This window comes from Trichoderma asperellum, chromosome 5, assembly GCF_020647865.1.
Source record: "Trichoderma asperellum chromosome 5, complete sequence".
In the NCBI taxonomy this organism is placed as follows: Eukaryota; Fungi; Ascomycota; class Sordariomycetes; order Hypocreales; family Hypocreaceae; genus Trichoderma; species Trichoderma asperellum.
The window spans coordinates 1,037,613-1,063,513 of record NC_089419.1 but is presented as its reverse complement, the minus strand read 5'-3'; the positions used below and the strand labels follow the sequence as shown (position 1 = coordinate 1,063,513).

Here is a 25,901-nt window from a genome sequence, read left to right as displayed (position 1 = left end):
AGCTCTCGTTGCCGCTTGCCCAAAAAAGCTAGGATCTCAGTATTGAAGACGCCTCAGAGAAATGCTCGGCTCGGCAATTTTTTTTTTTTCTTCTTTTTTCTTTATATAGATGAATACTGCTAATACTACATTCAAACTGTCACTCACAGCCCCTCTCCCGGAATTGCTTCTCTTCGCCATGGCGGATGTCTCATCCACGTCGTCCTGCTCCCATAACAAGTCGCTATCCTTCACCACTAGGCTGGCCTCTTTCAGCGTGTATAAGCGAGAACCCATCTATCTACAGCCTCTTCTCCTCTCATTTTCAGGATTGAATGCTTCAAGTTCAATATTGACTATTTACAGACACCTCGTCTTTCTTACTGGCCTCCCTCTTCTTTGGACGCAGCCATTCTTCCATGCCCAACGGCCAATATACCCGGTTTTGCGGCCCTCCCATGCCGAAATCTTCTGGGCTTATCAGACTCGGAGAGCCTAGTTCCCTCACGTCCCTATCAATGTCGTTCTTTTTGCTCCTTTTTATTGTTCTTTTCGCTTCCCGAGCAGCATCTTTTCTAGGTTCATCGTCCCGTTCATATGGAACGATGTCGTTAAAAAGATCCCATCCTGGGAGCTTGAACGTCCTCATGAGCTCAAAAACGGCCTGCTCTTTGTCTTTCGCCTCGATCATCAAATCCATGTCTGGTTTGCATGGGGGGAGGACCTTGACGCGCGCAGAATGTTTCCGCCGTTCTCGAGGAGTGATAGCATCCGCTGTCGGTTCGCTATAGTGCATCTTCTGCGTGATATTCTTTCTCGTCCAGGTCTTTTCTATGCGGTCGTATAGGTCCATAATGTCCAGGGTACCCTCGCGGACGCTGGGGTCAAATATGATGTTGTGATGGTGATAATCCAGAACCAGAGGAATATTGAGCTCCTCGCAGATTGGTAAAAGGTCATGGACACTCCATGAGACGTCGTCATTTTCTAGGACTAGTCTCCTTTTCACCCCCTCGGTCAGCCTGGAGTAGTTTTCGCGGAAACGATCCAGAGTGGCTGCCTTGTCGCCATATGTGCCTCCCATGTGCAGGATCATGACGGCATCTCGGTCCATCTGCTCTGGTAATTTCAACAACGATAGCATCTCGTCATGGTATTCGAGATCTCTGAAGGCAGCTGCCACAACCTCTTTCCTAGGGCTGGCAATTTGCGTGTACTGTCCCGGATGTGTTGTAAGGCGATGACCTAGCTCAGCAGCTACTTTGCCCGCATCGGCCAGTACATCGGCGGCGAATGGAGCGAGTTTGTAGCCGTGCTCCTCGTGGCTTGCAAAGGGAAACATTTCACTACTGAGCCGCATAAACTTGATGCCATATTTGTCGTTCCATCGCAACATTTTAACTATGTCTCTTGCATTTGCAAGGCCTAGATCTTGTACAAATTTGAGCCCTCTCTGGACATCTGGCGGCTTTGTTTTGTCTGGTCGATTTTTTGTAGGATGTTCAGGTTGTGTTGGATCTTGTAGTGGGTATCTGTGGTCGATGATTGACGAAATGCGGCAAGTTCGAGATGAAAAGACTGGAGGGTTAGCTGCTCTGAGATATGTATTCAGACAGGCCTACGCATACTCGCATTAGCCTCCATGTGAATAATCAAGTTGCAAGGTTCGATGATAGCCGTCAAAATGGTCTTCGAATCGACTGCATCAGTACTCACATAACCGAGGCGCCCTTTCCACGGCAATGGGAGGAAACCGCTATTGACAGGCGGCGGTCGTCTTGCACTCCTCTCGGTCGTGTCCGCATCTGCATTTGCCTCAGATGTATCAGCTGTCTCCGTTTGTTCGACGATTTTGGGCTTCTCTACAACTTTTTGTTCGGTGGCTTCCTCGAGATTCTCTTTTGCTCTCCTCTTCAAGGCCGGCCTGGTTCTAGTCGCCTCCTCTCGAACCCTTTCGGGATCACATTTGGATAAATCTGAGGTTTCCACAGCTAATCGCTGTCTTTTTACTGCACTTTGAAGTTTCAGACCCATCTCTCCAAGTTCTTTCATGGTCCGTTGAAAGGCTTCTTGCGAAAGACTTGAGCCGCCCGCCAGGCCAAAGGGTGCTTTCGATCCATCTCCCTGCCGAGGGTTATCGTCCTGCTGGTTAATACCTCCATTGGTCTTTCTCGAACTACGTCGGACTTTGGCTGCAGGTGGCTCTGCTACAAATGGCTCCCCTTTCTTCCTCTTGGAAGCCATTTCGCGAAATGAACGAACCAGTGGCCGGCGTAATACTAGTCGTGAACTAGATGAGAGGGAGAGTTGTTGAGAGCTACTCAGTAGTGCCGCGGCAGTGCACTGCAAGGACAAGAGGGATGGATTAGAGGCGTGTCAAGCACACAAAATCATCTTTCAGCAGACTTATATATCATTCAACTATTCCAACCAAGGCAGCGCAGATCAAGCGTTTGTGACGAGTCAATATCGCTGCACTGGTTACGAAAATGGATGTTCACGCTTTCGCAGGTTGTCCGTGGGGCACTGCACAATAAGGCACGGCCGCCCTGGCTTTTAACCTCTACGAAATAAGCCTTGGTCAAAGGGGGATGTGCGTAATAAGACACCAAGACAAGCGAGAGCGGGCAAATAGGGTGCCACAGCAACGCCTGAGGCCTCGATCTCTGCCCAGATCCCAGATTCGTCGATTCATAACCATGACTTCGATGAAGTCATCAGCCCGCCAAACCATCTCGATCGGGATCGTGCGCAGGTGGATACGTACCAGCTCCGCCAAGGAAACTCCACCAACTTTCGCTGGCGAATTGCGGCCCAGCTCATGTCTCAAGGCGGCATTGCACGTCTCTTTTAGCTAGACGGGCTAAACAGCTCTGTCTATTATCAGATGACCTATTGCACATCTCACTAGTTCTTTGAGAAACAATCTGGCCGAGCTACCTACGAGCCGCAAACCACAGCTGCGAGGTGGTAGAGCTTCTTGGAGCTTCTAGCGCCAACTCTGGTTGTAAGTGATGCTAAGGAGCACCACCGCATCAGCATGATGCAACCCTCCCTTGTCTGTGCCTGGTGCCACCGTGCCACGGAGCACAACTCCGTGGCGACACAAATGGAGGACTGCTATTAATCCGGAGGCGAGCCCCCGCTGAAGCTGTCATCGATTTGTAGACGTTGCTGCAGTTGGGCATGGCGATGGAATAGACACCTGAAGGAGCAACTCTATGGCGTTCACGATCTCCAAATCACCATGATCTCATCCATGCCAACCACAGATACGGATGAATACGCTTACTGGTGCTAGCCCACGGATTACTCCGCACTGACACTTATGAGGGATCCTCGAGGGGGGAGTTTTGTCTGTAGCTTTCTGTAATTGCTAAACCCTAGAGTTCGGTGGCGGTAGAAATCATCATATGCCTGCTCATAATAAGCTCTCCAAAGCACATGGCTGGTGGACGGACAACTCATTTATGCGTAGAGATCGATTCAACCAACGGCTAGTGGCAAGGCGCCACAAGCGTTTATGAAATCACATGTGGAGCCCCTCTCATTACCAGAAGCATCATTTTCACTTTGGTTTGTCATCTGCCGCTATTCCAAGGCTCCAGAGAAAGGCGCCAGCAGATCATTATCTCGATTGGGGATTGACTTTTTAAGAATCATTGCTAGCTCGGCCATGGTTTTGAGGCCATCGCAATGCAAGTGTGTACTGTAGATGTGATTTGGGGGCGGAGACGGTGGAGCTCGCCATGACATTGCTTTTCAGGAATCTCTTACATGGAGGCGACTATCATTTGGTAATGCTTCTCCTCACTCACAACAAAGAGAAGGGTCTTGCGACTAGCACGTTTTCTTGAAATTGCGGCACTGAATTGTCACCGTTACCGTTTTAGCTTATGTGTGGACTCTAGGGTTGCATGTGTATGTATATGTATAATTTACTTAGGCTTCAATTCTCGCGCAGGATGAGATGTCGGGCCGTGGAAATAAAATGTGAACATGTGCTTGCGGAAAACGCTCTGTCGGTGCAGCGAGGCTGACTGCGAAGACGTGTTTAAAGTACTGTTAGCATCATACGTTTGTATAGCCGTTTTGTTCCCGGCATTACATACCAGGTACCGGAATAAGGAGGGCTGTGATGGATTCCAACGATCAATTCGTCACCAAGTTCCACGGAGAATTCGCTGGTAGACGGCAGAGCCCTTGCGCCGGCATGCGCGTGCTTACGGAGTGCTATCTCGGACTCCGTACGGACAATAGCAGGAAATATCCTGGACCACGGCTCTTCGTCCCTGATAAACACGCCATTATAACAGACCCCTGATCGCTGCTCTGTACAGCTGGCGATGAGAGGGGCCTTAAACAACCTTTTAAGCTTGGTAGCCTAAACATGTGCTTCGTTCTTAGTACATACTCTGGGGTACTGCTTGTAAAATGCTACTGTAAGCAGCCGTCGCAAGGCTGCGTGCTCGCAGTGATCCTGCTTTGGCATTTGTCAGATAATTACGGAGTACCTACTAATGGCAGCAGTAGGTAATAGTGCAGCAAAGCTCATCCCAGCTTAATCAACATGTATTGGCTGGCCCCCAATGTCAACCGATACGTATGAAAAAACGAACACGTGGAGCGGGTCTTCGGAGCAAGCTCAAGCTAAACACGATGCAGCTGGTTCTCCCTGCGTAGAGTTTTGCTGTGCTGGCAGACTTGTACTCGTCACCGTCATTAAAGCAGGGCCATTGAAGCAGAAGCAGGGCGAAACCGAAGCTGAGCTGAGAAGCGCACTCGTGCTTGCACGACAGGGGTGTTCGTCTACGTATACGCTTGCACGAGTAAGGTAAATAGCAAGACAGGCAGACAATGATGGGGAGAAGAGTCAGGCGAAACTCCGCTCTGCAAATGAGAACAAGAAGAACACTCTGACTTCCCCAACCGTATCCGTGGCAGGCCCAAAGGGGAACTCGCAACGCTACTCTTGTACAAGTATGTACTGTAGCATTACCCCATGTTCGTGTCATGTCCATTTGGGTGCGCCGGAAACAAGGTTAGCATGCCTTCCCTGCTGTGATGGACAAGGGTATGTGATTTGATTCATGCACTACCCGCCGGAGAAGCAGCTCCGCTCACGCCGTTATCTCTGTTCACAAAGGACATACAAACGCATACCCCATGCTGTTGGTCGTATCTAACAGGTAGGTAGCCTGTCGAGATCGAAGAGTGTGACAAGCGTGAGCTGTGCTCCGTACCCTAGCTTCTAGTCGTTAGTAGAAGCAAATCGCCTCGTGGTCTTGGAGATGCCATCGTGATGGCGTGTCTGAGCTTCCCGAAGCATGGAATCGTACGAGCATAGCACGGCTGCAATATTTGCCGGCAGTTTAGCCCATCCACCCGTACGGAGAAAAAGTCTCCATGCAGGTAAGAGGCACGCAAAAGGGATATTGGCGCCATGCCAGCTATCCCCACGCTTGGTAACTGACCAAACCAAACCGTGGTGGGGCCCAATATCAGGATCGAGAGTCAAAGGGGGTCTCATCTATTGTTCTGCTCTATTCCCTTCATCTCTTGATATACGGAATACTCGGGCTCTTATGACATCCCTGCGAAGAGAGTGCGTGGAGAGGCCCAGATATAAAATCACGATGAATGGACCCCTAATATTGATGAAACAAAATTAGCCTAATAACGAGAGGATATAAATAGTGGCTTCGAAAAAAGAAGCGTCGCAGTTTCTCGCATTCGCTTATCGGTGTTATCTTTTGAGTCTCTCGCCTCGTGGACTTCTTTTCACTATGGATCCATGCTTCAAACGCATGTCCACGTTTCTCATGCTCGTCCCGCTGTATCAGGTTTTCGATCAAGCCAAGCACGGCATTGCTCTGTCAGGGGATTGAGTCAAATTTCCATGGGTGTGGGTTCCATCATCTCGGCGATATTTGCTGGTTCGTATCGCCTAGCTAAAAATAAGTGAAGCATCTAAGAAGAACATAAAGAAGGACGCTTTTGTTTTTGCTTAACATCGGTTGACATCGGTTGTGAGCACCTGGTAGTCTATACTGCTGGCTCGCCTATTGTGCTGTATGCTACTCGGACCTACTTTGTGCTGCCTAGGTTTCTGCTGGAGCATTGCAACATGCAATTGGAACTGATTCGCTGCTCTATCCAGAGTGTGGCAGGCTAGTGCGCGGTAGATACATGCAAATACAGCACCGGAGAGGCTGTGACGGGTATTCCAACGAGCACTCCGCCGTAGCATTAGCAGGATGCAGGCTGTGATATAACCTTGAACGGTGCTGATGGCTGGGTATGCCGCTGTAGTCTAGTGCCAAGGGAGCAAAAGAGGGCATCTTGGCGAGATGAGACGATGTACATACATTGCGACGCTCCGTGGAAGCTGCGTTTTTCCATGGCCCCGAGGGGCGCAGAATGCCAAGGTCGGTACAGAAGTACCGTGCTCCAGGTACATTGAGTGAACACCTTGCTAGCCCCTCACCTCGACCTCAACGCTTTCTCCCCCCTGTCATATCACCAAGCCATGGCACCATTCACCTGGCAGCTTGCTTCAGCATCACCCCGTCCACGACGATGAACACACACATGGATCTCGCAGATGGCATTGCAAGCGTGGCTTTATATGTGGAAAGCCTGCAGCCAGCACTGCAGCACTGCTACCGCGTCCCCCAAGAAACCTGACCGCGCGGCAAGATCTGGATTCTGATGCTCCTGACGACGACGGCGTCTGCCGGGTGGCGACTGATTCTCAGCAAGCGATCGATTCAGCGCGACAAGGGCCTGCAGTCACCACGTTTTCGGACCATGGCCAGCCCTCTCAGAACGCTGGGGCACGCCTAGCAGTGCATTCCGGCCAGCCAGCCATGCGCTTTTGTGGCAGCTTATTCACCCGCCTGTACGGGGGTATATGCACTGTACTACCTGCTAAGACGTATGCACAAGGACCAGGACGAAGTTGAGGGCTGGGGCTATCGGAACCTGCGGCCACTTCAGCCTTATGCTGCCGCTGTTCAGGAAGAGGAAAGCGCATGAAGGATGCTGCTGTTTAGCCAAAAAGCTGCCGTCGTTAGCGGCACTGGCACCCGTCCGCATCCTAGACCCAACAGCATCTTGGTCTGCGAGTGCAAGTAGGTACCTACTCCTGATCGGCATACTGAACTTGCTGGACACGGCCGTCTGTCCCTTCTATAACGCTCTGCTGCTCTTCTTTGGAGAACTATAGGCGAACAGACCCAACTGGGATAGCTCTTCCGCGCCTTGTCCGCTACGCCCAGTCTATCGTGTCTAGGCAGCCCTTCATAGTGGTAGCGCGAACAGAGAGCCCGGGTCATACGCGAACTCCCCTTGTCCGCCTTTCTGACGCCTTTCCCGGCTTCCGCTTGGCAGAAACAGCAGAAGGAGAGAGATTTTTCTTGAATAGAACAAGGCAAATGTTTGCTACGCCCACTACAGACCTACTGGGTACTAGCAGCGGTAGCGTTGCATCTTATCGGCGCCTCGATTCACTTGCCGATGCTAGTCTGTGCCAAAACTGCTCGGCATGGCGTCCAAACAGCCACGCAGCGGCCTGGACCCTTGACAGGTCATATCAAAGCGCCCAAAGCACGTCTAGCCTGGCTTGCCGCTCCTCCCAAAAGCCTTCCTCTATGCAGCCAGTGGGCGACAGCGAGCTCCAGCGCCGTTTTGGCCCCATTGGACAGGCCTTGGCCCCAAGGCAATCCCCCTGGCCGACCGGTCCAGGTCTGGCAGTTGCGTGCTGCGCTTGAAGCAGGCTGGCCATTTAGAGCTGATGGCGGCCCTCCTAATTAATCCATCTCTCTGCGCGTTGGTCAGCCCTGGTCAAAGGACCCGGTCTCATCTCCACCACGCCTCTCCACATGCTATAGCACAACTCCCGCTAGCAGATAGCACTAGCGCAAGCCCTTCGGTGAGCTCAAGAGGACTGTGAGCTTGTGTCGAGGTGCTTACTCTGCGGCATTCGCAGGACGAGGAGCTGGAAGCACCAGCAGGTACATGTGGTGCCTTAGGTAATTACATGGAGTACCTAGTACTATAGCCACATGCTGCGGCAGCAAGGAATCGAAGCCCGAGAAGATCGTAGTACTGCTCTTCAAAGACGAGAAACTACAAGGCCGGTATGTAGACGGCGATTGCACTACTGGGTACGCAGAATACTCAGCTTCGCAAAAATACATGCGTGTACTTTTGGACAAGACTTGCCCAGACGGAGCAGCCATTTTTGGTCTGCTCCGTACCGATCATTGCATCCATCCGCAGCCCCCCCGCAGCAGCCGCCCTACAGAGCGACTCGCTGCGCTAAAGGCTAGCGGCTTAGCGCAACAACCGCACCCCAAATCCAGTAAATCCCAGCTCTGGGTGGCGCCTAGCTTGCTTGCTCAGCAGGTACCTCGTGCTAGCAACGGCAGCTCAGCGCTGCAAAAATCGGCTCCCAGCTCGGCCCAGAGCCGGCGTTAGTTGCGGCCGACGTTGCAAGGCCCTCCATCCTTCTCGCATTTAACAACGTCGCCTCGCCGATTTGGCCGCTTACCGCCGACTCCTCGTCTTTCCTCTCATTGTCCACCCGTCTCGCCCACGCATCAGTCGGTTTACCTGCGTTGGTATCAACCGCGAGCACTGTTGGCTGTTGGCGCAAGCAAACGACGAGCGAGCAAGCAAGCAATCAATCAATCAATCGCAACAAGCGACAAGAAACGCCTCGCTAATCAGAGCTTCCCCCCTTCTCCCTTCGTCTTGTCCCGCCCCGAGCCTAGCTTGACGGAACCCAAGCAAGCCCGTCAGTCGTGGCGTCTCTCTCCGCGTGTGTGGTGTGTGTGTGTGTGTCGCCGAGGCTGTGTCTTAAACTGGGGGGCCGGCATCTGCTCTGCGCGGCTGAGCTTCTTTTTTGAAGCAGCCTGGTCCCAGCCTGGCGGTTTCAATATCACCACAGCATTGGACGAGCACAAAACACGTCGCCAGCAATCCTGCGATCCGACATCCTAGACACTGCGTAACGCACGTCCTGCTGGCCATCAGTTTTCGGGAAATAATTTCGTTCTTTTTTTGCTTCTTCGTCTCGGGATTGAGACCGAAGCTGAGAGGCGAGGGCGAGACATTGATCCTCACCTTGTTGCACCCTGTGCCGTCTCCTTCTTTTACGTCGTGACGGAATAGCATGCCCCATATGCGCGAAGTCAAGACCTGTGACCGCTGCCGGCATTTCAAACGGCGCTGCGATCTTCTCAAGCCCTCTTGCTCGCGATGCATCCAGGCTGGTGTGCGCTGCAGCTTCGATGTCAATGGCGTCGCGGTGCCCAGCGCAGCAGCTGCCAATGGCGCTAGTGCGTCTCCCAGCTCATCACGACAGGCGAGGACTGCGCTGGCATCATCAACTCCTCCCGTCAATGGCGACCCGGCCGCAGGCCAAAATGGGCTCATCTCTCCCACTGCATCCACCGAGAGCCCTGAGCCGTCTGTTTCTCTCGATGCGAATGGCATGCCGGTGGAAGGTGCTACAAACCCGCTGCGCGTTGTTCGCAAGCGCAAGCGCAATTGCCTAAGCTGCTTGCGCTGCCATCGTCTCAAGGTCAAGTGCGATAAAGAGCTGCCTTGCGGTCGCTGCAAGTCGAGCGGCAACGGCAGGGAGTGCTATTACAGCTACAACAAGGGCCCCAACGGTGGAAAATTCCCCTGTCCCACAGCTCCATCAAACAACGAGGAGACAAAGACAGTTCTTGCCACCTGGCAGGTCCAACATAAAGTACGAGGATCCAGCCATTGGAGAGATCTGATGACCAAGGTATGTTTGCAAATGTTATCCCATAGTATAGCCTCTGCGTGCTAATCGCTGGGTTACGTAGATTGGCGCTTTGGCATCTTTAGAATCGGCCCCGCTAGCTGCCGCTCTTGAAGATGTTGCTACAAATGCTTGCTTGGCCAACTTCACGCTGCCGGGGAATTTCCCCTTTGGTACCCCCGGCGCCACCAAGTACTATGCCCGCGAGGCCGTCACTCGACTGTTGGCGGGCGAGAGGCAAAACCATGAAAGGTACCTCCAACGGTATCTTGATTTGCTCGATGTGGTGAATCCCATCATCGACCTCCACATTTTCAAGCGCGAGATAGAGAGGTATTGGCTGGATCCCAATGCCTCCAATCTTTGCTGGCTGGCACAGTTCCTCATGGTCATGGGCCTCGGCAGCTTTGCCTCCCCCGAAGGAGAGCCTCCCGTCGCCACAGAGTTTATGATGGCTGCTGAGGCATGCCTTATGCAGACGCCCTTCTCCTTCCGGCCGACCCTGCTCACGCTCAAGACACTAGCCCTTATGGTCGTGGCCAAGCAGGTCTGCAATCCCACTTGCTGGTCCGTGGATTCGTGCTGGTCCCTGCTTGGACTACTCGTCCGCACGGCCTTTATCTACGGTCTCCCGCAGGACCCATCCTCTGAGGAGACGGAGACTAACCAAGAGGAAAAGGACGCCCGGCGAAAGCTATGGCTTACTATCCTGTACCTCGATATCAAGGTGGCCATGTGCACTGGCATGCCGCCCCTTACACGACCAGATGAGCTTGGCAGCTTGCAGAAGATTCCAGACTGGGGCCCGCCAGATAGCCTCCAGATGGTGCTGTACCAGTCGCTGCCAACCGTGCTGGCCGTCATGGCACAGATCAATTGCAAGAAGGATCAAATCTCATACCCCGATGTGCTGCGGTATAATGCTCAGCTGCGAGAGCTCATGAGCCACGCCCAACGCGTTTGCGTCGGACAGCTACAACGAGTAACCGTCGACATCTTCCTACGACGATGCCTTATGGTTTTGCATCGTCCTTTTGCGTTGCACCCAGAGGGCCCTGTCATGTTTCCTGAATCCTACTGGTCATCCTTGGAATGCTGTCTCGCCTTGCTGGTGCATTACCGTGAGATGTGGTGCAGCGATCCGAACCTGCGATTAGATCTTGTCGGACGAGCTTTTGTGCTAGATTTCTTCTCCGCAACCTTGACGACGTACATCCATGTTCTTCGCGCAGATGCGCCTCTTACAGGAGCTGCGGCTGTGGGATGTGCGTTTCCTCCTCGACAGATTATCCTCGACACTCTACGAAGCTGTGTCGATATCTGGAGTTCGGAAAAGGATAAGAGTGTGTGCTACCGCACCGGCTACAATCTGCTCGATGCGGTACTCAACTTGGTTCCTAAAAATAAAATATAAAACGCTGTAACGGCGTAACCCAACTTATTACTACTTTTGCCAAAGTATTGTCCGAGGATGCCACAAATGAGCGATAATGTGTATTTGGAAGATGGGCTGAATAATCTGGCCTTTCCCTCCCTTTCCTCTTGCTACTTTCCTCAGCTCGGCCAACGCTTTGAAAATGTTGATAAGCTTGCGGACTCTCTTCATCTTCCTTACCTTTTAACAACCATAATATGAGAGACAACAAATACGTCACATCTCTCTCCCTCTATCATACTCATCGACATCTTGTTATGAGTTTCGAATGCGTTTATTTTTTTTTCATAAGGACTTATCTATTATTGTAGTCTGTGAGATATACTCTACATAGCGGCATGGCATGATCGAATCTCCGAAGCGTGATTTCTTTTCTTTTACCGTTTTCTATGGTTTTATTCCACTCTCGTTTTTTATTAGCCGTCATTGGATTTGCGGGCTTGGGTTTTGTATAAGGATGAAGACATGAAACAAAGCGTGATGATGTGTGGGCTATGAAAAAGGTCAGCAGGACAGTTATATACATTAGGCAAGCGTACATCTGTGAAAGCGCAAGTCAATAGCAGTAACAATCACAATATCACCTATTCGTCTGCAGAAACTGAAGGGAAGACGGTGCCTTCCTGAACCAGATGCGACTCTGTAGATCGCCGATGTATTATGGCGTAGATCGTGATTGATAGGCGGTGATATTCGGCACACGGTGGAAGCAATCATACGATAATGTGCGTGTGCAGATATGATGATGCTTTTGCATCTATTCTTCTCTCTGCTGGGGACTTTTGTTTTAATCCTAACTTAATGAAGGCATCACTGAGTCAAGCTGAGTCGAGCCGTATGAGCTGGAGAAAGACATCGTGCTCTTGCTCTGCTCCGTCTGCGAAGATGTGCCGCAACCTGCACGCATCAGTCATGGATACAACGCCCTGGCAACGGCCGTGCATAGAAGCCCGAGCCAAAGCACGATATGAGATCATAGAGCCCTTTTTTCTCACGATGAAGCATGGAACAAAGCACCTTTTTTCGCCCTCAAGCCGCTGACTGCTCGTCTCTGGGCCGCAGGCTTGTGATCAGTCAACCCTGGAAATGGGGTGTGACGACATGCCACCGGTGCGTCATCTGGATGCTACCAGCACTAGCCAGCAGGTGCTTGCTTGTACAGCGCCAGCGTGGAAAGCCCACTAACAAACAGCCACAGCGTTTCGATCCCCGCTTAAAAGCTCCTCTCCAAGCTTTTTGGTGGCCCCAGTAGCTGCAGCTTTTCGGGTTACGCTGCTCCCCACCTTGCCGTCAAGCTGGTTGAGAGGGTACATATACATTTGCTCTGTACATGCCTTTTTGCGCATAAACAAAAAAAAAGCTCAGCTGCCTCAAATTTCTAGACTATTTAAGTTGCTGGACCGAGCAACGTGATTCAGATCCTCCGCATATTCTCGCACCATCCGCATCACCTGCGAGCTATAGCTGCCTTCTGACACCGGCTTTCAGCCTGCGCTATCTCAGCCTCATTCTGTTCTGCCCAAGCCAGACTGACCAACCGCCAAGATGACTTCAGTTGAGCGCTCTCCGCCTTCTCACAGCCCGCCTGGCCCAGATGCCAAACGGCCTCGGGGTAAGTCTCGTGCTCTTCCAGCGTTGCTGATGCCTAGTGTTATTCACGCGAGCGGTGGCTGACTCTCTTCCCTCTCGGGCTGTAGGCATCCTCAAAAACCCTTCCTTTAACTCTCCGCCATCTCCAGAACAGCCGCGAGATCGGTCTCTGTCGGCCAAAGAGGTCACCCTTGCAAACACCCAGATCAACGCTGGACCTCGACGGTCGTCCTCTGGAGCAGGCTCACGCCGCCACTCCTCCCACAGCATCGGCGACCCGTCCGAGCCGGCCCAGCGTCTCAAGTGGGACGAGGCCAACCTGTACCTGACCGAGCAGGAGCGCTCGTCGACTATGAAAATCACCGAGCCAAAGACCCCTTACGCCAAGCACTACGACCCCGCAGAGGACCCGACCGATGACGAGGCGGAAGAGGTGGACGGTGCTGCTGCTGGCCGCAAGACTCAGCGTGCCGGTGCTGAGGACGACATTCCGGGCCTATCGCTGGGCGAGCCAGAGGAGGAAATCCCGGAGAGGCCAGCGCCGGCGACACGCAGCTCCAGCGAGAAGACGGTCCATGTGGACAACAAGAGCGTCACCCCCTCCGCCGAGGAGGAGGTCTTGGGACTCACGCCCGAGGAAAGGGAGAAGCACCGCAAGTTCGAGGAGGCGCGGAAGAAGCATTATGAGATGAAGAATGTGGCGCAGATTCTGGGACATCCGGAGGCTATTGATGATGACGAAGATGAGGAAGATGACGAAGATGAGGAAGATGACGAGGATGAGGACGAGGACGAAGGGGCGGAGAATGGGATTCCCCCTGTGCCTCCCTTGCCCACCAATATTGCCAACGGCTCGGCGTAGTTGAAAGAACCACGAATTGGTTTTTGTGTGTTTTCTTTTTAGCCATATTTACTATTCGGTTTCTTCTTCTTCTTCTTTTTTTTAACTACATTTCAGTGCACCGCTGCATTATGCTTGGAATACGAGAGAGGGGGAGTATATTTTCGCATGAGTACTTGGTTGGAGTTTTATGGGTATGAATATGACGGCGTTTGTAGGTGGCATGGATGCGAGGAACGCACATAACGGCGGCGATGAGATTATGGAAATACCATAGTGACAGTTTGATCAGGACTAAAAAGACACACTGGTTTTATGTCTGCCATGTGCTGCATGTTTTTGTTCTATCACTGGCAAACGTGAGCTTTAGAATTTGCGCTCCCAAAGAATAGAACCTCTTTTGAAATAAGTCTCATTCCAATCATCAGTCTATAAGCTATCAATCTCTATATTCCCATCTTTATATACAGCATCTCCAAATAGCTTTGCCTTCCTTTTATTGTTTACTGTATGTTTTGTGTTCCCGTATGACAGCATAAACGCCCTTCGCTCAAAGCAAACCCTTCCGCGCCAGTTCAATCTTGCGCGCGGCTTCTCCCTGCTTAAAGCCACCCTTTGAAACACAGGTGCGCTTTCCTTCTGCGAGCTCGAATTTGTCGTCGTTGGCATCCCACGCACAGGGGCAGTGGTGCGGGAAGTGGACGCAGGCGAGGGTGTCGGGGCAGAGGTAATTGTCACAGGTAGCTGCTCACATCTTGCATTAGCATCTTGAATCGTTTGGATTACTTTTTGTTCGGACAGTGGACAATGGAAAATGGCGTAAGAGAAGAGAATACTGGTGCAATTAAGAAGAAGGCGCGGGATCGCGGCACTTACAGTGTATGTACTGGTGTTGATAATGGCGAGCGTCGCTGGGGTTGTTCTGCGAACGCTGCTCTTGGTGGTGACCGCCGCCGCCGCCGCCAAACATTTGGTCGAAGAAGCCGAACTGGGCGTTGGCGAGGGCGAGGAAGGAGAGAAGAGCTATTAGAAGCCGCATCTTGAACAACTCGATTGGCGATTGATTTACAAAGTGGCCAGAGAAGGTCAAACAAAGTTGAGGTGATGACGCTCTCGGCAGTGGGAAGAGCTGCCGAATGATTACGCTGGCCACTACAAATCCTTATCGATAAAGATCGCATTGGTGACTAAGCGTCAACAACCAACTCCAAAAATTAAGACTTCCGAACTAGGATTGAGACAAGGATGCATTGGAGCATTTTGACATCAAACCCCTCGTAAAGAGCCGAGCAAAAAATATTTCCCCCCCACGACAGAGGGGAAAATTCGTATGGCCATGCGACTCTTCACCATACAGCGGCCGATATTGGCTGCTGTGGCCGCCATTTCAAGGCCAACAATTGCGAACAGCGCTGTTGCTCCTCTTGGAGCGCAATTGGCCAATGTCTTGGCTGAGGGTCGAAGAAATGCTTCGGTGAAGGCGCAGGGAGCCTACAAGAAGAAGAGCAAGAGGGGAATTCCTAATAAGCTCGGTGCCAAGCGGACTGGAGGTACGTCTTACAGCAATTTGGGGGGGTTTTTGTTTTTGTTTTTGTTTTTGTTCTTTTAGCTGTGTCGTGAACGATTGCTAACTCGGTGTCATTTTTTCTCTTTTGAAAATTAAAAGACCAATTCGTCATTCCCGGCAACATCCTTTACAAGCAGCGCGGAACACACTGGTGGCCAGGCGAGAACTGCATCATGGGCCGCGATCACACCATCCACTCCATGGCGACAGGCTACGTCAAATACTACCGCGACCCGGCGAAGCACCCTGACAGGAAATACATTGGCGTGGTGTTCAACAAGGAAGACACGCTGCCGTACCCGCAGCACGCCGAGCGCAAGCGCCGGCTCAACAAGACGGTGCACACGATACGGACCGAGGCTGCGAAGCCCGAGCTCTCGCCGTCGGGGATCCCCTTTGAGGTCACGCGAGTGGAAGCTGGCGAGCCGGACAGGCTGTTGCGACTGAGGGCCGATTACAGCTACCGCGAGGATAACTGGCGCATCGGACGGCTGGTGAAGACGACGGGCTTGAAGACGACGCGGTTCAGGACGAGGAAGCAGTGGTTCCGGCATAGACGGTGGAGGAGGGAGCGGGAGATTTCTGGGCAGAGGGAGGCGGAGAAGAAGAGGGCTGAGAGCGGGGGGGAGAAGGTTGTGAAGGCGATTAGCAAGAAGGCGGCGAAGAAGGCGGCGAAGAAGGCCGGCAAGAAGGCTAAATAAATGAATGTGTGATGAGTATGGGTTGATGATGGGGATTTTTTTTTTTTTGCTTGGGGATATTTTGTACCTGTCTCAATAAAATAAAGTGTATAGTAGAAATAAACGAACGAATTGATGGATTTGAACTGGAGACGGGAGACATCTTGCCTGTATGGATATCCAATGGCATGATATGGCACTGGTGGCGGAGATGAACCTGGTATATCTGACTGCAGCTGATTAGCCGTGCAAGTGCAAGATTGCCTAAATAGGTATAAGAGAAGGCATGTGCAAGATTACCTTGGTACGTAGGATATCAATGCAAGATTACCTACATATAGTTAGGTGGGTAAGCTTATTTAGATGTCTTGTCTTACAGAGTTCATTTCGCCATGAACAATTGAACGAGGTCTGAATACGAAAATTCTGTACTCTAGTATTTGCCTTGTCTGGGAACTCTAGTGTTACGTACAGTAGAACCAACGATGACCTTCATAAAGAGGAAAGAATTACACAAAAAAATTGGCAGGACTGCTCAGCGGAATAGGCAGAATCCAGGTGTATAAAGCTCAGCCTGGAAGCAAACAAGCATCTCATCGAATTTAGCAGCAAACAACCTTCTTCCTACCAATATTGCAATATACCGCTACCACCTGTTGGCACCTCGCACAACCAACACATATTCATGTGCCTCTGCGCGCTCGCGTTGCGCCCGCGCTAACGTCTGCATCTGCCCCTCGCTGCGTTGCATGTCACTAAAGCTCCACTGTAGCAGCGCTCTCCGCGTGGCCTGAACTCCACGCTAGAATCGCGATTGGGACGACAACAGAGGGAGCAGATTGGCGAGAGGCTATGAATCCAACGACACCGCCATCCCATTTGGAGCTCTACTTCGACCTTCACCTACAAGGACAACCAACATTGGTCGCTGCAGCTTGTCTGCGCGCCATGCCTGGAGCTTGGGCGGCCTGAGAGAGACACGAGGCCGTGCGTTTCCCATTGCGCCGTCGCCAACATCGAACGCACCCGTATACGAAAACATAGCCTCTACCGTTGGCTTAAGAGAACACGCCTTGGCTCCTGAGCGCGGTCGGTAGCTCCTCGCACGCCTTGCCTTACTCTGCGGCCGGACTATGGCTTCCGCCCATAAAATGAAGCGTACGGAACAATCCCTGTGGAGGAAGAACAGCCAGACGATGCGTCAACGCGACCACCCAGCTGATACGCCGCCTCCCTTAGTCGTCAGTGGTATTCTTCCGCCTTCGCCAGCGGTTGGCAGCTCCATTGCCCACGTCGAGACACCCGTACCAATACCTGTGCCGCCTCTGCGTGCCCTCAATTCCAACTTTACCACCGGACCGGCCCTGAAACGAAAGGCATTGGCGACAAGCGACAAGATTTTGCAGGCACAGCAGGACTGGGAGGCCAGGCAGAGGACAGCCATGGAGAATAAAGGTGAATGGATGATCCTATTTGGTTGCATTTGCTGGGCGCACGGGGCAGATTGAAACATGGGGCTGGTAGGCCTTGGTCAGTTCAAAGTGAATCGAGGTCCCTACCCAGAGTGACCATATTTGCGCCATCAGCTGCCACTCTGCTGCCACTTCACTTGAGCTTGTAACACCTTCTTTTATGCTGAATGCGCTAACATTCGCGTGTTTAGGGCCCGCTGTACTACCAAGCAACAACACCCCTTCTGCTCATAAGATGGACTTGACAATGCCACCAAAAAGGGATGAGGCTAGAGGGGTAGCAGCCGAAGCAATATCAGGAGCACAACGATTATCGGAAGAGGTGCTGATGCAAAGGATGACGGAACTCAATAGATCTGCGAGCACCGGCTCGAAAGCGCGTCGAACATCGAGAAGCCAGCTTGTGGAACCACCCGCATCGGTATCTGCGTCTGAAACCGCGTCGGTATCTCCAACTCGGCAGCTTACAGCTACCGATCAGATCGACGCCATAGACCTTCGAAATACTCATGGCAACTGGACCGGACTACAGGAAAATTCTGACAATATGTCGTACTATCTTTATACAGGTGAGTATTAGTATTAGGCCATGTTCATCACGAAGACGCAGTCTTTAATTAGAATGTTTCACTGATTCGATATCTGTTGCTGCTCCCAGAGGATGACGGCACTGTGCGAGGAACACAGAATGCACCATTTCCCCCAGGGAAAGAACGATATGATCATCCTGAGCCCGAGATGGGACGGCCATTTGTTTGTCCGGTACGCGACTGCAGAGCTCTTGCCATCAGCATGAAGCAAATAGCGGCGCACTTTCATGGGAAGCATAGCCGCACTTTGTTCAATGACAATGGCGACGGCACCTTTTCCAAGGTGAGAGACTATGCAAACAAGGACGACAGCTCTCCCGGCATCATCGTTTCGCGCACCCCAATCTCTCCTGGAGCACCTCCCCCCGCAACCCCGGAATACTCAGAGAGGCAGAAGATGCTACTGAGCAAAAGAAGCCCGCCCATGCCCAATTCAAGAGCAAACGTAGTTGGAGCCATTCCTGGATACATACTTGGACGCACGCCTGGATACACTCCTTCCGACGTCCCAAAACGCACTTTGCGCACCGAGACGAATAACGATGTCATGGATGAGAGATTGGCAAAACGTCCCAAGAAGACTCCAGTGCCTCTACCTCTACCTGTTCAAGCACCTGTGCTGCCACCATCGCCGCCCAGTCAGCCCTTGGAGCAGCCACCGTTGACTGAAACGCTTCTATTTTTGCATCGGTTTCTCTCGCCAAATCAGCAAGTCCCTTCTCGGCCGGACATACTTGCGCTATCGAAATATGAGCGGGTTCGGAATTTGCCAGCTTCATGGATAGACTATCACATTGATAAGACAATTGATCCGCTCCATTATGCCTGTGTTTTAGCATATCTGGTGGGCACGGCAGAAGAAAAGAATCCATGCCGCAAGTGGAAAGGAGTGTCACGGCTGTCTGATCCGTGCGTGGGTTTGCCTGCGAGCCTCCCAGCTGAAGCGCGAGCTGCATTTAGCAAATCAGAGACGTGCATGGCCTGCCAATATCAATATTGCTACTACCGTACCAAGAACGAGTGCGACTGGGCTAAGCATGAGAACCACATGGTCCTTGATGGTGTGAGCGAAGAAGCAGATGCAGCAGCACGGGCAGAGGCAGACGCGACATCGCAGTCTAAACACGAATCGGCATCTGACAATAGGGCCAAGGCAGTTGTGGTGGACGATGGTTACACAGACGATGACTATGACATAGTCTCAGAGGGCCTGTCGTTATCGAAAAGGGAGCCTGAAGAGGTCCTTATTCGAACCTCTCAGAAAAAGAGCTCTCCACCTATATCAGCCGCCGCATTAGCTTCGGCAGCGGCTCAGAAGCTATCTACCACTCAGATGGAGGAAGTGGAGGAAATGGAAGGTTGGGAAGTTGCCCCTGGTACCATCAAAGACGAAGTGACTAATATGAGTGAGTTCCCCTTTGCCATCGCTGTTACTCAGAGTTATACCAAGAAGCGCGGTAGACTAATTGACTATATACTAGATATTGGCTTTTCCAATGCCTACATGTCTGACCAACATCCTATTACCATCTCCCCAGGCATCGGCTTCAATGTTCTCATCCTAAAGCCAGGCCACTCCTATCACTGGCCGGAGGAGGTGAGCAAGGTGCGCACGTGCTCTGTCAGCACAGGCAAGATCAGTGTCAAGACGGGCAGCAACCAGACGTTCAAGCTAGGCCCGAATGGAGTAGTTGTCATACGGCCAGGACAGAGCTGCATGGTTTCAAATCGGCTTTACACAGATGCGGTGCTTCATTGCACGACTTTTGAAGACGACTTCCAGACGAAGTGATGAACGAGGGAGGATAAAGGAATAGAGAGGGGTTATTTGGAGACGGACGGTTACTTTTTTTTTTTTTTTTTTTTTTCTTTTTTTCCTTTGCTAGACGAAGATGATACCCTGCATACATGTACATAAGCTGGCGTTTATGGTCTCGTTTTATAAGGGAGCTTTCTATCCATCTTCTTTTCTTTGCTCTACTTTTCATTTGACGAAGGCGAACAAGACGTTGTGAACAGGGATATATGGCTATGAATATTACTATAAGTGGCAGTCGGGTTTTTGAGGGAGCGTCGAAGCGTGGTTACCAGGATTTCTTGAAGCACTTGGAATATCTTCTTTCACGGCATCTACATATTTTACACATGATTTGACATCAAGGCGGCCTCAAATCATTACTCTCTACCAACGTGAGTCGGATGCGACGCCGAACTAGCCATGACGAATGCCGAGCCCACAGATGGCAGGTTTCTCATTATGTATCATGTGCATATCTGCGGAGCATTCAAAAGCCGACAAGCGACAATCCGATGAGCTTAAAAGAGGGTTTTTTCCCGCTTTAGTGGATCTAATTAATCTTGCATTGTCTTCGACTTTGGATGCCAGCCTGGGGGTCCATGTGCCGCAAAATAGTCACGGTGGCGCCAGTCTCATGGCCAGAAATACCAGGGTGCAGCTGGGGTCATCCGCAGCTGGAGGGGCGCTGTAAGCACTGTAAAGTCTGCTGAAGCGGATGCCTCCCTCGCCTGCATTCCCGCCGTCTCGTCACGAGCGATGTAGATGATTTCGGGTTTTCGCGAGCAGAAGGGCAGAACGGGCCTTTTTGTCGTTGGTGATACGTGCCTGTCCGTACTTGTCGGTTCCTGTCAAGCTGCGGTCGATGCCTGAGTGATTTTATAGCGTGGTCTTTGGTCTGAGATGGAACCGGGGGTGTGTGTGAGATGCGAGGGATTCGTGATCTGGGGTTGCGATGCCGAGGGTGGTAGATTTGTCCTCGGGGCCTGTGGCTGCTGCGGCGTGCCATGGCCGTAAGGGGTGGGCGTCTATTTTTTTTTTTTTTACTTCTGTGCCGTATTACTCATGGCATTTTGCCTTGGGTCTAGCAGCGTGTTGCTGCGATGGCGAAGACGCCTTGCCTGGTTTCTTGCTGCTGGCTTGCGTATGCTGTAGCGCGCAGGTGATTGCTCGGTTTCGTTTGTAGGTTGAGAATGTGATGCGGGCTGTGGGGATACGAGGTGATGCTTATGCTCTCTGCGATGGAATTTTTGACTTTGATCGTGATTTCTTTTTTATTTTACATATTTTGTTTTATCGAGCTTGGTTCATTATATAAAAACGACGTCTGCTCTGACTAGGGGGCTTGATGAAGCTTGGCTTATACGCGGTAATCTCTCTGCTTGATCCTTGACGCCAATCTGCTACTGTATCGCAGCCGAGGCCGCTGTATTATAGCGAGGGACAGGTATGGCTCGTGGCGGTGGCGGCGGCCCGATGCGGCGGGCCTCTGCCAGCCTTGCGCTGGACTTGCCTGCTCCTCCTCCTGCGCGAAGGAGATCGGGCAGAACAAAAACACCAAGTATATTTACGGATACCGACGACACCGACTTGAAACCCAGAGTTAGCGAGAGATTTTCTGAGAAGCCAGGAACGGGAACGGGAGAGAGCCATAACCAGCAGCCGAGGACTCGCTTTACCATTGATCCTGAGGGCGAACTTACACACGATGAGACGAGCGTTGATGTCGTCACGGTGCCGTGCCCGGGTGGGCATCCCCTGCGCAGCTGGAATCGAGATGGCCTTATGGGACGGTACTTTGGTGCACCGTCAATGCGGGATGCCGAAGTCAATGAGGTGGAGCGGCAGGGCCCGTCGTGGGTGAGGCAAGGCATTCGACGAGAGGCCAATAGGGCGAGGATCCTGCTATACGAGCACCCGGAGGTTGTGGATGGCATGACGCTGAACAAACTGGCTATTGCGCTTCTGGATGAGCTCAAGGAGTTGAGGACGAGGGAGAAGCAACAGGAGAGGCCGCTGTTGTTTATTGGGCACAGCATTGGTGGGCTGGTGGTGAAGATGGCGTTGGTGCGGGCGAGCAGAGACGCAAAGTATGAGGGGATACTGAGGGAATGTTATGGGGTTGCTTTCTTTGGTGAGTAATAGAAATAGCTGTTAGTCTTGCCTTGCCATGATGGTGATGCTAACGATGGCATGTCTAGGAACGCCGCATCAGGGGTCCAGCTACTTTGCCATGCCCACTCTCGCGTCGAGCATCCAGCATCTACTACAGCTATCAGCTCCCCTGCCGGCCTCTCTCACGGACGATTTACGTATGGGAAACCATCTACTTCTCCATGTAGACGAAGACTTTAAAATCGTATCAGACGACCTTCGTGTATGGACTTTTTACGAGACAATCGACTCTCGACTGTCGGCCAACTCGGGAGACATCTACTTCACGGCTCCCCTGACATCCATCAAGTCGGCCATTCTGGGAATGCGTCAAGAGCGCATTTTCCCCTTGCAAGGCGACCATGCCAACATTGCGTCGTTTGGGAGGCACAACGTGCACACCCTGCGACTATTCCTACGACAATTGGCGGAGTATATCGAAAAGGCAGATTCCAATGCCCGAGAGGATGCGAGGGCGGGGAAATGGATGCTCAACTTGGAGCAGAAGGTGACGGTGGAGGTTCATGGCTTTTTCGATGACGCGGGGATAGATGATGGGACCGTGAGGGCCTGGTCAACGAGGCTGCCGCTGAGGGAGTTTCTGAATAAAGGTCCCGAGGCCTGTCTGAGCGAGAGGCTGAATGAGTCGGAAGTGCCGCCTGAGGAGGGAAGATTCCTGGCTATGAGAGGGCGGACAGGCTTGGTGGACATGGATGGACCACCAGAGGCTGTTTCCTTTCCCCCGGATCCATTGACGGTGAAGAATGCTCTGGGGATTAATCAAGATATGATGCCTTCAGTTGATCACACTGCTAGACCTTCTTCAGTGTTGCCAGTGCCACCGTCGCCCATCATTCTACCAGTTGACTCTCCCATTTCAAGGCCAAGGAAGAGTACGGAATCTGCACCGTCAGCAATGCGTTCACGTTCCACAGCTGGGCCATTGACACCTCCTTCTCGGCCCATCTCTCTTCCTCCTCAGCAAACGTCACCTTTTCGGAAACCCTCGCCCCTTATGCGTGCGAGCTTGGATCAGGAGCTTGCTATAGATCGTCTTTCACCACCCTTACGAGGCCGCGTAGGGCGATCCTTCAGCCGGTCTATGAGTCTTGACAGTGACATTGGCGGCACATCATCTCCCCCTCGGTATCGTGGCTTTCCTCCTTTATCGCCGCGAAGTCGAAGTACGTTTGACAGGGCTCTTGTTGGAGATGAGAATGATAGCGATGACGATGGCGATGAGGGTGGATTGGAGGGATCTCCGAAGCTACCCGAGAGCGTTCTTGCGATTCGGAAGATGGCGAAGGAGAGGGGCCATAGGCCGAGCGAAACTGTGATTGTGGACGATGGAATGGTGGTTCATACTGCGTTTATAAAGCCAGAAGCCAAGGCGAGGAAGTTTGTTTGGATTCATTTGCCTTTTAACAATCCCACCTGGGTGACTGTAAGTTTCCGTCTTCTGAACCAGTGTCATGGATTGATGAATGTATGAGAACTGACAAAGGATACTCTCACTAGGCTGTACTTCAGACGCTTCAGGTTTCCTACCAGAGGGACTTTTCAGCTCTGTCGAATCACGATTTCTGGGTGAGGAGGCATACGCGTGGAAGACACTCGCAGCATTATGCACATTTTGCAAAGCCGGGATGTTACTTTACAGCACCTCGAACGTGTAAGTTGAAACTTGTTATACTTTTAACCCGAATACCTTAATACTGAATACTCACATATTTTTATATATAGTATCTCCGAGGACTCATTCGGTAACCAGCCGCTCCCTTTCTCCGCCTAGTGAGGATGACCAGATGTATGTCTGTCTATTTCTTCCGTATCTACACTTTGACTCGTACAAGAGACTCATTCGCCGGCGCGAACTTATTGCGAAGCGCTTGGCTCATGGAAGGGCAAGGCCAGTCCCCGAGTCTGTTGCCAAGTCGGACTCTCTGGAGCTACAGGTTGTTTGGGAGTTTCTAGGGCATGACCCACCAATCAACTGTCGGCGTACGCTGGATCAATATGGATACCCGTCGATCAGGGATACACGGTCTCGAGATGACGACCAAATGCTGTACAAGTTGACAAAGGAAAGATATTACGACGTGGCCGAATACAGGGGGTTGTATAACCAGACTTCGGGCAGCGGCTCGGCATCAGGAGAGAGTAGTAATAAGAGCGGGAATGGAAGCGGGACTGGAAGCGGTAATGTTGGCGGGAGCAGAACAGGAAGCTGGAGGGAAAAGTTGAATAAACAAAATGGCGGCGAAAACGGAGATGAAGAGGCTGAGAAGGACGTCCTTAATGGGAACGTGCTGATGGTGGACCAGCTGTGGATCTGGACTATTTCAACGCGTGAGTTGATTGTTTGCTTGTACTGTATTCGTATGATCCCATTGCTAACATGTTATAGATACACTGCTTTCGTTCTTCCCCAAGCGTGAAAGCGATCCTATCGAAGGGCCACTGTATCAACAGGCAGATCTGCGCGATAGCATCTTCAACGATGTCAATGTAGATCTCACACGCCTCTGTGATACCTCTTTTGACCTAGCGGCACTGGCAGCTCTGCATGCAGTGAGCGTTCTTCTTGACCGGTCTTCTCATCCTGATTTGGAGGTCTTTCGCATCTTTGAAGAAGCCATCAGCGTTTTGGTAGGTCAAATTGCTGCTCTGATTGGATATATACCAAATGCCTTTTTTTTTTTTTTTTTTTTTTTTTTCTTTTACTAATGCGTTTGATAGACTGAGAAACTTACAACATCCCTCAAGGAGTTCCGCTCAGAAGGATTTCGTGACAAGGCTTTTGATTATGAACCTGTCGAGAATAAAGCTCGCTCGATTCGGGAGCGCCACAAACAGGAGGGTCGACGAGCCGAACAGGAGAATAGGGATAACACTTCGGCCCTGCTAGAGCTGCGAGATATTGAGGACGAATTGGCGACTCTGCTGGGTCTCTTTGAGAGACAGACCAAAGTGATCTCAGCGATGCACACCATCTACAATCGCCCCGAGATGAGAGCCCACACGGTCCATGGAAGAGGGTTTCTCGTTGAGGCTCTGAAGCGGCTGGGGGAGTATATCCAAGTGACAGAGGAAATGATTCGACGGGTGAAGAACACGAGGGATGAATACGACAAGCTGCTGCAAATGGTGCAACGCCAAGCGCAAGTTGACGAGGTGCGACTCAGCAGACTTCACGCCGATTTGGCCAGCGCACAGAGTCGGAGCGTATTGATCTTTACGACCTTTACTGTCATATTCTTGCCGTTGCAATTCTTCACAGGTATATTCGGCATGAATACGCAAGAATGGGCTGGGGGCGACAACTTACCGCTGCGGACGATTGCTGTGATTGGCATCCCGGCGAGCGTGGCCCTGATCGTGGTGACTCTCATCGTTGCGTGGAGCACCAATGCGCGACGGTTCTTCAAGTGGATCGGGAGACAGTACGGAGGGGCGCTGCGCTTCTTTTACGAGATCTTTGGGAAGCCCGTGGCGCAGTGGACGATGAAGTATATGGATGATGTGGCGGCGAGGAGGGGAGGGAAACGCAGGCAAGGAGGGCCTGGGAGAGGTGAGGACAGAGCTCCGAATGGTAGTTTGAGCACGGAGACGAGCGATTTCTGGGAGAGGCATCGATTGGAGAGGGAGAGGGGTTATCAGATCCCGGAGGTGAATAAGGCGCCGGCGAGTAGGGCGAAGGGAGGGGCGAAGTTGAGGAAGAGTCAGAGGGGGTGATGGGATGGGACGGGATGGGAGGTTTTTCATTCTTGACTTGTATGATTTACTGTGTTTTTTTTTTTTTCTTTTCTTTTTCTGTTTGTTTGTTTGTTTGTTTGTTTAAATTATGTATATGATGATGGGATGGTGATGTGCATTATCAATGTATGTAAAATGGGATTTTGGTATGAGTATATGTAGGTTTGGTGCTATCCGCATAAGAAGAGGCACAAGCATCACAGCACAATAAAACAATAATCTTAAAAATCATGTAAATCGATG

General features: G+C 51.7%; 9 protein-coding genes across 9 annotated transcripts; 6 read left to right on the top strand and 3 right to left on the bottom strand.

The window, feature by feature from the left end:
- Window positions 1-79: 79 nt before the first annotated feature.
- On the bottom strand, window positions 80-2,551 carry MUS18 (UV-damage endonuclease). The gene is made up of 2 exons (XM_066128357.1): window positions 1,696-2,551; window positions 80-1,597 (listed from the first exon to the last, which is right to left on the bottom strand). The coding sequence occupies exons 1-2, from the start codon at window positions 2,221-2,223 to the stop codon at window positions 326-328; spliced, it is 1,800 nt and encodes a 599-aa protein (XP_065984475.1). The 5' UTR covers window positions 2,224-2,551; the 3' UTR covers window positions 80-325.
- A 1,377-nt stretch (window positions 2,552-3,928) lies between these two features.
- TrAFT101_008507 (uncharacterized protein) lies at window positions 3,929-4,471 on the bottom strand (the record flags this gene model as incomplete). Its single annotated transcript, XM_066128356.1, has 3 exons — window positions 3,929-4,019; window positions 4,092-4,336; window positions 4,394-4,471. 3 exons carry the CDS (start codon window positions 4,469-4,471, stop codon window positions 3,929-3,931), a joined length of 414 nt encoding a protein of 137 aa, XP_065984474.1.
- A 4,695-nt stretch (window positions 4,472-9,166) lies between these two features.
- TrAFT101_008506 (uncharacterized protein) lies at window positions 9,167-11,192 on the top strand (the record flags this gene model as incomplete). The annotated part of the gene is made up of 2 exons (XM_024899927.2): window positions 9,167-9,781; window positions 9,843-11,192. The coding sequence occupies 2 exons, from the start codon at window positions 9,167-9,169 to the stop codon at window positions 11,190-11,192; spliced, it is 1,965 nt and encodes a 654-aa protein (XP_024762077.2).
- Window positions 11,193-11,936: 744 nt separating this feature from the next.
- Window positions 11,937-12,254, top strand: TrAFT101_008505 (uncharacterized protein; the record flags this gene model as incomplete). The annotated part of the gene is made up of 1 exon (XM_066128355.1): window positions 11,937-12,254. The coding sequence occupies one exon, from the start codon at window positions 11,937-11,939 to the stop codon at window positions 12,252-12,254; it is 318 nt and encodes a 105-aa protein (XP_065984473.1).
- A 504-nt stretch (window positions 12,255-12,758) lies between these two features.
- Window positions 12,759-13,665, top strand: TrAFT101_008504 (uncharacterized protein; the record flags this gene model as incomplete). The annotated part of the gene is made up of 2 exons (XM_024899746.1): window positions 12,759-12,825; window positions 12,911-13,665. The coding sequence occupies 2 exons, from the start codon at window positions 12,759-12,761 to the stop codon at window positions 13,663-13,665; spliced, it is 822 nt and encodes a 273-aa protein (XP_024762078.1).
- Window positions 13,666-14,039: 374 nt separating this feature from the next.
- LCL2 (Long chronological lifespan protein 2) lies at window positions 14,040-14,748 on the bottom strand. The gene is made up of 2 exons (XM_024899868.2): window positions 14,521-14,748; window positions 14,040-14,388 (listed from the first exon to the last, which is right to left on the bottom strand). Exons 1-2 carry the CDS (start codon window positions 14,681-14,683, stop codon window positions 14,195-14,197), a joined length of 357 nt encoding a protein of 118 aa, XP_024762079.1. The 5' UTR covers window positions 14,684-14,748; the 3' UTR covers window positions 14,040-14,194.
- A 151-nt stretch (window positions 14,749-14,899) lies between these two features.
- Window positions 14,900-16,043, top strand: TrAFT101_008502 (mitochondrial 54S ribosomal protein bL27m). Its single transcript, XM_024899814.2, has 2 exons — window positions 14,900-15,194; window positions 15,311-16,043. The coding sequence occupies exons 1-2, from the start codon at window positions 14,975-14,977 to the stop codon at window positions 15,910-15,912; spliced, it is 822 nt and encodes a 273-aa protein (XP_024762080.1). The 5' UTR covers window positions 14,900-14,974; the 3' UTR covers window positions 15,913-16,043.
- A 637-nt stretch (window positions 16,044-16,680) lies between these two features.
- TrAFT101_008501 (uncharacterized protein) lies at window positions 16,681-20,116 on the top strand. The gene is made up of 4 exons (XM_066128354.1): window positions 16,681-17,346; window positions 17,555-17,932; window positions 18,022-19,359; window positions 19,435-20,116. Exons 1-4 carry the CDS (start codon window positions 17,025-17,027, stop codon window positions 19,743-19,745), a joined length of 2,349 nt encoding a protein of 782 aa, XP_065984472.1. The 5' UTR covers window positions 16,681-17,024; the 3' UTR covers window positions 19,746-20,116.
- A 247-nt stretch (window positions 20,117-20,363) lies between these two features.
- Window positions 20,364-25,864, top strand: TrAFT101_008500 (uncharacterized protein). Its single transcript, XM_066128353.1, has 6 exons — window positions 20,364-21,882; window positions 21,950-23,346; window positions 23,421-23,574; window positions 23,646-24,251; window positions 24,310-24,551; window positions 24,642-25,864. The coding sequence occupies exons 1-6, from the start codon at window positions 21,198-21,200 to the stop codon at window positions 25,635-25,637; spliced, it is 4,080 nt and encodes a 1,359-aa protein (XP_065984471.1). The 5' UTR covers window positions 20,364-21,197; the 3' UTR covers window positions 25,638-25,864.
- The last annotated feature ends 37 nt before the right edge of the window (window positions 25,865-25,901 follow it).

Bases quoted from the DNA above. Each gene is read 5' to 3' on its own strand.
- TrAFT101_008501 (XM_066128354.1), top strand. From the start codon at position 17,025: ATGGCTTCCGCCCATAAAATGAAGCGTACGGAACAATCCCTGTGGAGG. The intron at 17,347-17,554 runs GTGAATGGATGA...TCGCGTGTTTAG, and splicing joins GACAGCCATGGAGAATAAAG to GGCCCGCTGTACTACCAAGC. The intron at 19,360-19,434 runs GTGAGTTCCCCT...ACTATATACTAG, and splicing joins AGACGAAGTGACTAATATGA to ATATTGGCTTTTCCAATGCC.
- MUS18 (XM_066128357.1), bottom strand. From the start codon at position 2,223: ATGGCTTCCAAGAGGAAGAAAGGGGAGCCATTTGTAGCAGAGCCACCT. The intron at 1,598-1,695 runs GTGAGTACTGAT...GAGTATGCGTAG, and splicing joins GGAAAGGGCGCCTCGGTTAT to GCCTGTCTGAATACATATCT.
- TrAFT101_008500 (XM_066128353.1), top strand. From the start codon at position 21,198: ATGGCTCGTGGCGGTGGCGGCGGCCCGATGCGGCGGGCCTCTGCCAGC. The intron at 21,883-21,949 runs GTGAGTAATAGA...TGGCATGTCTAG, and splicing joins TTATGGGGTTGCTTTCTTTG to GAACGCCGCATCAGGGGTCC. The intron at 23,575-23,645 runs GTAAGTTGAAAC...TTTTATATATAG, and splicing joins CTTTACAGCACCTCGAACGT to TATCTCCGAGGACTCATTCG.
- LCL2 (XM_024899868.2), bottom strand. From the start codon at position 14,683: ATGCGGCTTCTAATAGCTCTTCTCTCCTTCCTCGCCCTCGCCAACGCC. The intron at 14,389-14,520 runs GTAAGTGCCGCG...AGATGTGAGCAG, and splicing joins TCAACACCAGTACATACACT to CTACCTGTGACAATTACCTC.
- TrAFT101_008502 (XM_024899814.2), top strand. From the start codon at position 14,975: ATGGCCATGCGACTCTTCACCATACAGCGGCCGATATTGGCTGCTGTG. The intron at 15,195-15,310 runs GTACGTCTTACA...GAAAATTAAAAG, and splicing joins CGGTGCCAAGCGGACTGGAG to ACCAATTCGTCATTCCCGGC.